Source organism: Phaenicophaeus curvirostris, chromosome 1 (assembly GCF_032191515.1).
Source record: "Phaenicophaeus curvirostris isolate KB17595 chromosome 1, BPBGC_Pcur_1.0, whole genome shotgun sequence".
In the NCBI taxonomy this organism is placed as follows: Eukaryota; Metazoa; Chordata; class Aves; order Cuculiformes; family Cuculidae; genus Phaenicophaeus; species Phaenicophaeus curvirostris.
The window spans coordinates 81,702,095-81,714,626 of record NC_091392.1 but is presented as its reverse complement, the minus strand read 5'-3'; the positions used below and the strand labels follow the sequence as shown (position 1 = coordinate 81,714,626).

The 12,532-nt window shown below is 43.4% G+C and overlaps 1 protein-coding gene across 2 annotated transcripts in view; it reads left to right on the top strand.

Moving 5' to 3' along the window:
- Window positions 1–6,744: 6,744 nt before the first annotated feature.
- Window positions 6,745–12,532, top strand: part of FBLN1 (fibulin 1) — an 83,897-nt gene continuing 78,109 nt past the window's right edge. For both annotated transcript variants that reach the window (XM_069863416.1, XM_069863426.1), the window contains exon 1: window positions 6,745–6,873. In XM_069863416.1, coding sequence (XP_069719517.1) covers window positions 6,810–6,873 — 64 coding nt within the window. In that variant the 5' untranslated portion in view covers window positions 6,745–6,809. The remainder of the gene's footprint in view (window positions 6,874–12,532) is intronic.

The window sequence follows — 12,532 nt, the reverse complement described above, 5'->3', positions numbered from 1 at the left end:
GTTCAAACCTGCTGTTTAGCAGGCCTCATTTATCCCAGATAATTAATTCCTCAATACTTTGGACTTTCAGGGATGGTGGGGGAGTGGTGTCATTTGTGAGAAATGACTGAGCAAGGTTTTTTTGGCCTCTCTTCAAGTATAAGTTGCTAATGTCTGTCTTCATGCCACATCCTCTTTTTTGTACATTAGACTGAGGAATGGTCTTCCCTCTCGTCGAAATATCTCATTGACGCAGTTCCAGATCTAAGAACAGTTGTGAGCTGAAAGAAATAACTTTGGGAGGAAAGGGTTTTCTGGAATAAAAGAAGAAGTACAGGGCTAGTGGGTTTGAAATTTTTCAGATGGAACCTAAATTCTGTTGCTATCTCTGTTTCCAGAACTCAACCAGGAACTAGGAAAGGAGTGTCAGAGTAGTCCCTGACAGACAGAAACCTCAATTTTTATGCAAAACTTAAATCATACTACAGCTGTTCTCCAAAGACTCTTAGCCAGTCTCCCCATTTACAGTTTCCTCATCTACATGGGCTATGGGTAACGAGGTAGTAGTATACACAAATAAAAAATTTTGCCCCGAGACCTGGGAGCCACAGGGTATATGCAACAAGGAACAGCTTAATCCATTAGGTTCATTTAATAAGGCTATTCTGTTTATTTTTCCTTTTGCAACTGTCCAAAAACACTCTGATCCATCCACCTTTCCAACTAAGGGCCAACATCCACCAACTTTCCGTATCCCAGATGTCAGCCACTTTCTGTAGAATCATGCCAGAAAATATGGTAAGTTTATAATATTTTTTTCTTCAAAACAGTTTTCTACACTACAGTAACTTAAATTAATTTGTTATAAGGTGCCCTCCCATAGCCACCACTCAGAATAGTGTAAGCATTGTGTAAATGCAGGCCCCCCTCCCTGTGTATAATATTATTAACATGTGTTTGTGGAATCAGGCCACCAAGGATGATCTTGGGTTCCTGGGACAAAGATATTACAGCCCAAGGCTGCAAAGTCTAATAGATGTGGTACATGAGTAAATAAAGTTGGGAGCCTCTGTTAAAGAAACTGAGACCGAGAAAAAAAGCCAGAGGCTGTCTATGAAGCTGAGGGAAAAGGAGGAAACCCAGAATACGTTAATTTGTTGTAGAGCTTGATCAGTGTTCATACTCTTTCCACTGTCTCTTTACATTATACTGAGTTTAAATCACAGTTTCTAATGGTAAGATAAGTTTTCTTATCCTCACTATTATGCTAGCAGGACAGCAAGGTCAAAATAGGCTGGGACTATTTGCAGATGGATAGGATGGCTTCTTTCTTTATTAGACTTACGCAAATACAGCAAATCATAAACCAACAATGAAATAGCACTGAATCAAGCAGATTTTAAGTGACCACAAGGAAGCACAGAAAACTGTGTGCTCCTGATTTTAAGCTATGTGATACAACAGAGATTGGGATTTTATTTATTCAAACCTGAAGCATCTTGTATTCACTTGCATATTCACTTGTATATTTTCTCTTTCCTGAAGATCATTTGGTTACATACTTGGTCATTAATTTTTGTTTGACAGGATTTATCAGGGATGTCAAGGAGGGAAATGGTGTTTTGCCAGAATAGCCATTTACTTTATTGATGGCTTTTCCCCACCCTTTATAATGAGATTTTATTTTAGTTTGAAGAGTGAAAATAGTCATTGGTACAGATGCTGACTGACAAATTTAAGAGGCACCCTCTGAGAGATTGCAGCTAAAATAATGACTCATCCCTCCTATTGTTAGATTTGTGGAGGTCCCAAGCACAGTCTAAGGCAGATGCCATTGTCCCCTCCAAGACATGTGTGCATGACTTACACTGTTCTCCGTCTTATCCAAAAGGATTCCAGCCTTCTTTGGCCTCAGGTCCTGGAAAATGCCTTGTCTGTTCACACATAACTCTACCTCTGCCTGCAGTGACATGAGAAAGTCTAGAAGGCAAAAGGAAATTTATGGGAAGGGGGAGATCTGAGAAACTGGGAGGATACATCTCTAGAAGGAGAGGCAGGAAATACCCCATGAATGTCAGACTGAGTTATTCCTGAATTCTACAAGTAATGCCACAAGGGAAATTACATGGATCATCAAAGCATTCTTTTATACCCCAATAAACTCCTCGTTGTCTTAGAAGCAGATTCTATACATATTAATAGAAACCCAGTGTGTGTTTTGAGTGTCCAGGATAGCTATACATAGCTATACATAGCTTTTTCATAATCAGACAGGAAAGAAAAGAAAATGTAGGAAAGGGTAAAAAAATGTTCAGAGATTAATGTAGCAGTGAAAGAGTTTGTCTGTCCAAGGAAAGCTCTATAAAGTAAGCTGAGCCTCTTCTAGCAGTCTTTAGTTATTTGAAACATAAAGCCCAGGTAGATAACCTGGTTTGGGTACAAACAGCTATATTCCTGCATATATGGTATAAGCAGCTTGGACTGCTGGCATCCACATAATTATGTATATGCATACACATAATATTGCTTATGTATATACTTATATATATGTAATATTATTTATATAAAAAGCAGTCCACATTTAGGATGGTTATATATTTCATCTGACATTGTACTTATTCTGGAAGGAGCCCTGAAACAGCTTCTCTGGCTGACTAGCTACAGAACACCATCATGAGCCAGATGTCGTACAGAGTGGTGTCTAGGTCACTCTTCTTGACTGGACTTGGAGGCGTGATTTCGTACGCGAGAATAGAAGAGCCACTGAGTCCTTCCACCTTCCTTTGCTTATCTAGGGCTTGGCATGACTCAGGCTGGCATCCATTTCATGTGGATAGTCAGTAGTTTGGGATTTCAGAATGAAGATGAGCCTACAGCATGGGAGCCAAATTGGGTTGTCTAAGGGGAGGTTTTATTTCAAGCTAATCCCCAACAAGGACATGCTAGGTGAGTATGAAGTGTCTACAAGCTGCACTACCCTAAGGTGCTTTGATGGTGTCTGATGATGCAAAAAGCACTGAGGACATAGTGTCAGTAACTTCAACATGAATACATGCCCTGAGTTCTATTAAAAACAAAACTAGATTGATTTACACTCAAAATAAGCAACAAATTGTTAACTGTAATGCCATTAACAGTTTCAAAAAGTAACTGAGGATTACAGTGCATCTGTCTCTGAAAACTCCAACAAATTTCTTTTGTAAAAGCTGTGCCCTAGTTCAGTCAGAAAACCTGCTGATACTATTCAGAAAGACAGGCAAGATAGTCAGAATGGTGCCCATAAACCTTAAAAATCCTTTTCCAATATTAAGATGCTAATACCTAAAAATTTCCCAAATTTGCAATATTAAAATGATTATGTGACACAGTTGTTGCTGCCTGTTTTTTGGACAGAAGTCTTCCTGATTATTCTAATATTATTATTTTTTAATTCAGAGAACATTCAGTCAGTGTTTTCTCCAGTAAAGAAGCCAATGCCAATTGTACTTTGCACATACTTGTGTCTGGAGCTAAGCTGAATGGAGTCATTTTTACTCCAATCAATTTCCCTAGTGTAGAATGTGGGGCCTTACTTTTACAGTGGGAAATGGTAAGATCCACACAGGCTTTTATTAATATTTGTGCATCCACAGCTGTCAGTGAAGTATTCTTCATGTTAAGCAGAGGCCTGTATTTTAGTGAGGCACACTACTTTAATGAGAGCCAAAAAGTAGCTTCATTTTTTGCCAAAGGGACCGCAGAGTTTCCCTTCAATAACTATGGGTAGATTTAATTTCTGAGTGAATCCACTTCCTTTCTTGCTGCATCCTTCCTGAAAACAGGGAAGACACAGCAATTTTTTTTTCCTCTCTTTTGCTCAATTTCTGGGACAGATGTTTAGGGGAAAAAAAGAACAAGAAAACCAAACCCAAAATCAAGCGGCATTTGTGAGCTGCTGTAAAACAGAGGAGCTGGGAGGCACAACAGCTGGGGGTGTGAGGCAGCTTTGTTCACTAGGCAGAGGTTGATGTCCTTACATAGGCTTATTCAGGCCATTTCAAGAATTCCTCTTCCCATGAAAACTAAGTAGCTGAAGGACAACTGTGAACCTGCTGCCATAGATGGCAATGGATTCATTAGAGTAATTCTAAAGTCTTTGTCAGTCTACTTGTGTGTATCTACTCTCAACAAGACCCTTGGAAATGACTTGTGCAATGATTTGTTATGCTGTCATTACTCATTAATTTGAGCTTCTGCAAATGATTTTTATTCTTCTGAAGTAAAAATAAAGTCCTCGTTAAAGAATTTGTTTGTTTTAAAAGCTACACGAAGGATTACAGGGCCTTTGCAAACAGATGTAAGAAAAAATGCGATTATGCAAAATGTTCCCTGTCATAAGCCTTTACTTTCCATTGACTTCCAGGAGCTTTGAATTGAGCCCAAAGTGCACGGCTTAGCTCACTACAAAGCTTGGGGTCAGTAATTAGAATCACATGTACTTGAGGCCACTGGATGTGATTGTAGGTGAGACTGCCAATTTATTCTGGAAATGTGTATTAATATTATGCAAAAAAAAAAAAACCCAAACAATAAAACAAACACCCTGAACCAAGGAAAAACCTGTTATCGATCTGCAGATGACCATAGCCATGATAGTTTCTAGAAGTATTTCTTAAATTGTTACTCGAATTTGTCTCATTTCTGGTAAACTGCTTGTGGTGGCAAACTAAACAGGAACAAGGAATTCTTACTCTGGAGTAATAATGTCCACACATGGTGTTAATCAGGATAACTCCATGTGTGGACAGGCTATTATGTATGACTTCACACTGTTTTAGTCAAACTGGTGAACTTCTTTCTACCCGCATTTAATCAATTAGGAGAGGGCTTAAAGTAAAGTGAAATAAGCCAATATTGATCTGAATCCAGGGATTCTATAGAGGGGATTCCACCAGATCAGTTAAGCTGGTACAAATGTTAGACAAGGCATGATCTTTCATAGTTGCCTTCTGCAGCTGCAGGAGGTGAAAAACAGTAGCTTGGAGTTTGTGATGAAACACTGCCAAGGACCCACTATAACTGATGTAAGATCCTGGTAAACTGAGTTAGGGCATTTAAGGAAGAGACAGAAATAGACACGCCTGTGTAGAAAAAGGAAGCATAAAATACACGTAAGTAAAGTCAGCCCTCCATCCTCCTTCCCCTTTTCTAACTGACCCTTTCCAATAAAAGAGAGGGGAAAAAAAAACCCAAATAAGAGTGCACACTGGGGTCAGTTTTCTGATGTCTCCTGCTGCAGCAGAGTTAAGAGGCATCATGAGAAGGTTGGTGAAGCTATATTCAAAACAAACAAAAGGCAATCGCTCCTCACTCAGTGAGTGGTACACCCATGAAGCCTGTTGCCAAAGGATGTTTTGGGTGACAAAGGCTTACAAGAACTCATGGGGAGACAGGATAAATACCTGGAAATTCACTGGGAACTACGAAGTGCACAGAAACCATGTTCCACTGAGGAAATGCTCCAAACTCAAAGCAGCTGGAGGCTGGGGGAGTAGTTGGCATAATTATAATGTATGTTTTCCTTGTTCATACTCTTCCTTTGGTGATCATTTATGACCATTGCTGAAGACAGGCTATTGGGGTAATTGGACCCTTGGCCTTATGGCCATTTTTATGTTCCTGTGTAAGAAAAAGAGAAGAGCCAGTAACTTGGTGCAGAACAAAACTTGCACGCTTTCAACTCCTCCTGCCTTAAGTACTTTTTCCAGATGGACATTTTGAGGAGAGATATTAAAAAGTTGAGTTATTGAATAGTTACCAGAGGAACAGTCCAATCAGAGTCCATGTGGCACAACTAAGTAAACACAAACTTCCAACTGTTTCTCTGAGTAAAACGGAGGGCAAAGTATATCGAGGTGATGAACTCTCCATTTGTTTCCATTTGCCTGCAAATATTATCCCCCACATTATCTTAAAGATCTTCGCAAAAGCATAGCCAACTGGGTGCTTTCAACTCTAGCTCTTCCTTTGGCCACTATCAGTATTTGTGTTCCTGTTTAAATAAGATAAGGAGATTTAAAAAAGAGGGGGAGGGGAGAGAAAGATCAGAGCTGACTGCTTCATTTGGGTTAAAATCCTCATCCTGGCTTTTTAAGAGAAGGGGGAGGAAACCAGGGATTTTTTTTCCCCCAGCAAACTTCATTGAAAGATTCTAGAATATGTCTCCTTTAAAAAAAAAAAAGTCTTTTTATCGTCAATAGTTGTGTTGGGGTAAAATCCAAGGGAAGATCAAGATCGTGAGTTGAAAAAATCTCCCCTCCAGAGGTTAAATCTTTCCTTCTCTGTTAGGTGGTTTCTTTTGTTTTGGGTTTGGGTCGGGGTTTTTTTGGATTTTTTTTTTTCCCCCCTTTGCTTTGCCTTTGTTTGTGGCTTTCTCCGACTTGGCACCGAGAGAAGTCGCTGCCTTTTTTCCTTCACAGAACCCGTCACACCGTCCCCTAGGTTCCCGCTGGGTTCCCCGTGAAGTTTTCGGAGCTGAAGGGAGTCACTCTCCCAGCCTGCGTGGGGGCGGCGGGGACAGAGCTACAAGGGGTACCAGGAGCAACAGGGTCTCTGGCTCCCCGGCTCCGTCCATCAACCGGGCACGCAGTGAATTACATCTCTGTAAAACCCACCGAGCGAGGTGGGTGGGTGGGAGGTGGTGGGGGGGGGTGTCCCGCAAGCTCTTTTCCAACCGGTCTCAGGCGGCTGGGATAACATCGGCAAGGAAGGAGAAAAAAAAAAAAAAAAAGAGGGGAGAGCCCGCTGGACGCCGCAGGACAGCTCGGTGCGAGCGCTCCCGCCGGCGGCCGATGGACAAGCTCGGCGGGGCCCTGCTCTTGCTCCTGGCGGTGGTGCCTTCGCTCCGGGGACAAGGTGAGTGCGGGGAGAGGCGCCCGCACCGCGTCCCGGGGCTCCGAAGATGCCGGGATGTTGCGCGCGGAGCCCGGCGCGGGATGCTCCCCATCCCGGGCACGGGGGGCACCGGGGGGTGGGGGTGGTGGTGTGTGTGGCCGGCTCCCTCCCCGAGGTTCCCCCTTCTGTCTCCCCTCCTTCCCCTGGCGCTCCCCATCCTTTTCCCCTGGTGTGTCCCCCATCTTCCCTCTGGTGTCCCCCCCGCTTTCCCTCTGGTGTTCCCCCCCCACCCATTTTCCCTCTAGTGTTCCCCCCCCCCCCCTTTTCCCTCTGTTGTGGCCTCCCCCACCTTTCTCCTGGTGTCCGTCCCACCCATCTGCCCCCGGTGTCGTCCCCCCGTCCTGTGTCGTCCCCCCCAGTTCCCTCTGGTGTGTCCCTCTCCCTTCCCCAGGTGTCCGTCCCCCCCTCTTTTCCCTGGTGCCCCCCCTTCTCCCTGTTCCACATCGTGCTTCCCCCCATCTTCCCCCGGTGCCTCCCCCCCTTCCCCACGGTCTCCCCCCTTCCCCATGTTGTCCCCCCACTTTCCTATGATGTCTCCCCTTCCCCATGGTGTCCCCCCTTTCCCTCAGGTGTCCCCCGGTCCCCCCCCTTCCCCATGGTGTGTCGTCACCCCCTTCTTCATGATGTCCCCCGCTTCTCCAAGGTGCCCCCCCTTCTCCAAGGTGTCCCCCCACTTTCCTGTGATGTCTCCCCTTCTCCCTGTTGTCCCTCCCTTCTCCATGGTGTCCCCTGCTTCCCCATGCTGTCTCTCCCCCTTCCCCCTGGTGTGCCTCCCCCCTCCATGATGTCCCATGCATCCTCCTGGTGTGCCCCCCCCTTCCCCACGGTGTCCCCCCCACTTTCCTATGATGTCTCCCCTTCCTCATGGTGTCCTCCCTTCCCCCTTGTGCCCCTCCTTTCCCATGGTGTGTCCCCCACCCCCTTCCCCACGGTGTCCCCCCATTTTCCTGTGATATCTCCCCTTCTCCACGGTGTCCCCTTGCCCTGCTTAGTCCCCCGCCTCTCTCCCCATGGCGTGCCCCCCATCCTCCCCGCGGTGCACCCCCCGGTTCCCCCCCATGCAGGGCAGCGCCCGCGGGTGGATTCCGGACTCCTCCGGGACGGGCTTCGCCGCTGGGAGCCGCTCGGTGCCGGCCCCGGGATGCGCCGTTATCCTGCCCCTCATCCCGCCCCGCGGAGCCGGCGCCCCCCGGGGAGGCTGGCGCTGCGGTGGCTGCCCCTCCGCCCCCAGGGGTTACACTGCCGAGCCCGCCGTGCCCCGAAACCGGGGCAGTGGAATACAGCCCCCAAAAAGTGGGGAATGGGACCAACAAAAAGTGGGAAACGGGATCAACGGTTACGTGAAGTCCCAGCGGAGCAGGAAGACAGCGAGGCAAAGGATGCAGGATTTTGGAAGACAAAAGGCGAAACGTTTATGAATGATACTGTGTGATGCGGTTGCTTTTGGAAAGCAGGGGCCTGGATGCTGGCAGTGACTCCCTTTCCATATGCTAAACTTTTTTTTTTTTTTCCTGTTCTCTTAATACTGTATGAAAAGAAGATGTTAATTTGATTTAATTCCGTGTGGTAATGCAACACAAATGTAACTTGTAAGATATGACAAAGAAACTACTTTTCACATGGGGAGATTGCATTTATCATAGCTAAAAAATAACTGATTTTTTTTTTCTATTAGAGAAAACCCCAGGGGGGCCATTCAGAGTTGAGGCTTGATAGTGCTGTACACCAGGCAAACATTAACCAACGTATGGTCTCAGTCCTAGGTCGAGCAGTGGCAGATGAAAGCCAGAGAAATACATTATTCATTGCTGTCACGGTAGTTTGGCTCTTAGATTTTTATTTAGCAGACCACTTGTCACAGATATCATAGAATCATAGAATAGTTTGGGTTGGAAGAGATCTTAAAGATCATATAGTTCCACCCCCCGCCCCCGTTATAGGCAGGGACATCTTCCCACCTGACCAGGCTGCTCCAAGGCCCCACCCAACCTGGCCTTGGACACCTCCAGGGATGGGGCAGCCACAGCTTCCCTGGGCAACCTGTGCCAGTGCCTCACCACTCTCATCATGCAGAATTTCTTCCTAATGTTCAGTGTAAATGTGCCCGTCTCCAGTTTATAGCTGTTACCCCATGTCGTATCACTATGTGCCCTTGTAAAAAGTCCCTCCCCAGCTTTCCTGTAGCCCCTTCAGGTGCTGGAAGGTCACTATAAGGTCTCCTTGGAACCTTCTCTTCTCCCAGCTGAACAATCCCAACTCTCTCAGCCTGTCCGTGTATGGGAGGTGCTCCAGCCCTCGGATCATCCTTGTAGCCCTCCTCTGGACCTGTTCCAAGAGTTCCATATCCTTCTGATGTTGAGGATTCCAGAACTGGATGCAGTACTCCATATGAGGTCTCACAAGAGAGGAATAGAGAGGTATCTCTTTCAAAGTGTTTGATTTTTTGTTAACACAAAGTTATTGTTAATAAAGAAAGAAATGCCTAAAAAAATCTTTTATATCCATGCTGAAGTCAGTGTATAGTGTAGAAATACTTTGCCGAGTATATTCCAAATTTGGCAATAAAAAGTATATCAGGTTTTTATTCTCCAATGAAAATCCATACTCTTAATTTCACCTAGAATTTGTATGTCCTTGGAATTCTGAAAACAGTACATTGGATGAAATTTCTCCAGGTTGTTCACCCTGCAGAAGAGAAGGCTCTGAGGAGACCTTACAGCAATCTTCCAGTACCTGAACAGGGCCTACAGGAAAGCTGGGGAGGGACTTTTTACAAAGGCTTGTAGTGATAACTGGAGAGGATTTAGACTAGACATACATTTCTTCACTGTGAGTTTGGTGTGGCACTGGAAAAGGTTGCCCAAGGAAGCTGTGGCTGCCCCATCCCTGGAGGTGTTCAGGGCCAGGTTGGATGAGGCCTTGGGCAGCCTGGTCTGGTGGGAGGTGTCCCTGCCCATGGCAGGGGCATTGGAACTGGATGATCTTCAAGGTCTATTCCAACCCAAACTATTCTATGATACTAAATGTCTAAAAGCAGATGAGGATCCTTGCTTAGGACACTACATTTGAAGAGTAGACTGCTCAGTGGAAATAATTACTAGCAATTGTAATTAATAATTTAATAATTACTAGCAATTGCAGTGGCTGTAAGAAAGATATTTCTTTTTCCCTGCATCGTTTCACGTGGCCATCTGTGTTTTGCAGTCCAGTGAAGAATTACCTTGCGAGATCATGTTGTTTAAGTGCAGGCTCTTTGTGACAGAGCCTCTGTTCCTCTGTGACTATACCAGTATAAAGGGGCTTGGGGCAAAGAGGAGCTCTTAGTGCTTTACTGATACTGTTACCAAGTTACTAGGAAATATATATCTGAAATACAGTTTCCTCCTAGGCCTGTAACCATCAGTTCTCTTAATTGCTTTTCATTACTAATTAATCATCAAATCATCAGTGTCCATTAATTAAAGTCCGCATTCTGTAAAAACAGAAGTGACTGCCCTCAGTGGAACTTCCTAATGCATGTGAATATAGATCTGCACATCTTTTCTTGCAAAATTAAAGGTCTATAGACCTAATTTTTATTATGCAGCTTTGGCTTATTGTTAACATTGCGTTTTTAAAAAAATTTTTTTGCTTATGATATAAACTCCAATCTACTGAAGAAGATGAATTACTCATGTCATTATGTCTGTCAGTATATAAATAGTTCATCCTCCAGCTGTGTCTTCTTCATGTCTTGGTACTATAGGCACAGACAGATTAACTCACTAAACATCTGGAAACATGTCTTTTCAGGGTGAGCTTATAGTTTGTAATAAAAAAATGTTCCACTGACTTTGTGGAATGAGTTTTATTTTAAGATTATGATTTCTATGTGTGCTTTTATAGCAGTAAATTCATGAGTATATGGGTGGAGGTAGGACGTCTAAAAGACTAAATCTATGCTTTCTTACCCACTAGATAAAATCCGCCCCCCCCCCCAAATCACATACTACCAAAAAAATACAGTTCTAAAATGTGAGTGGTGTCTCCAAATTAGTTTTTAGTTGAGTTTCTTTTTAATACTCTATTTTCAGACATGACATTTTATTGCAATCAAGGAAAAGCAAGATGTTAAACTCTTTGTTTTCCATTTGTGTAATTGAAAGCAGACATGTTAGTGAAATCCAAGATGAAAATCCATAAACGAGCTTATCAAGTTACTGCAGTATATTTATACTATTCTGACAGATTTCAGGCATTGTCTGATAGCAGGTCAATGCATTTTCAAAGGTCATTTATTTATTGTTTCACGTTAGCCCATTTTGCAAGTTTCATGCCAACTTTACATGTGTTTTTAATAAATAGTTGTGTTAAGACCAACTTGTTAACATTTCTTGAAACGAAAGATGAGTCTTAGACCTCTGGGACTTGACAGAAAGAGAGTTACCTGCGACCATAAACGATTTCAAGTTTGATTTTGTGAATTATGGATAGATCTAAAGAAGTAGGTGGCAAAATCAGTTCAGTAAACAGAGATATAGTAAAAAATAGAGTATTTACTGGATATTGTAAAATATCGAATATTTTACTATCAAAATATAGTAAAATATAGCAAATAAAAGGAGATGAGACAAAAAAGGTTAAGAAAGAGAAAGCTGAAATCCCAATTAAAAAAATCAGGGCATGGGCAACAATTTCAGTGATAACATAGAGCAGTTTCATATGAAAGAGGCAAAGGAACAAAAGCTTTTGTGGAAATGGTAGCAAAAACTGATGGTTGATAGTGACGGGAAATAAGGAAAATGTATTGTTAAGAACAACAAAATAAGCAGATCATTTTAGCTAGAACAGGCAAAATATTTTGCAAAGCGCTCAAGAAATGTCAGGCACATCTCTATATGCTTAGATTTGATGGAGGGAAGTAGGCCAGGTGTTAAGGTTTTCATAGTCAAGTCATCACATGTGATTAAACTAGGAGAGTGGATAGCATGCTCCAAGATAAAATGTAGAAGTAGAAGTAGAAGGAAGAAGATTGAGAAGACCTCAGGGTGAGAAAGAATAGAAGAATTGTCTGCAAGAAAGTCAGTGAAGGGGTTGTCAGGAGCAGGAAGGAAAACGATGGAAGAGGGCACAAGAAGCAAAAAGTCTGATCACAAAGGAGGGGAAGAGTCAATACAGATCAGTGAAGAGTCCTAGAAGAATGCAAAGAATTGCCGGACGCAATATTTTGTGAGCAAACTTCAGTTTAGAAATGCTCAGAGTAATGTCAGGTAAGTGGAGAAATAATAGTCAAAGTACTGTCTACAAAGGTGACGTGCTGGGTAATTACAGTGAGAGGGAGAGTGTTTAGAGTTAGACAAAAAGTGTGATAGTAACTTGCCTGTTTATCAGACCAGGTGATGATTCTTGTACTGCTGAAATCGTCTCTAGCAAGATACTGGGACAGTCTAGTAAAAGTTGATCAACAGGATGCAACAGTTCTAAAGAAGGATCTGCAGTGCTAAAGCTTTCCTGAATACTCTGGAATGTCTTTGGCTAATGCAGTTAATGAAGCTTCTTGCCTCCGCTGTTTTAAATAAGACACACTTTATTCCCCACTACTCATGAGTTCTCTGTCTCTGCTTTGTACTTAGTATTATCT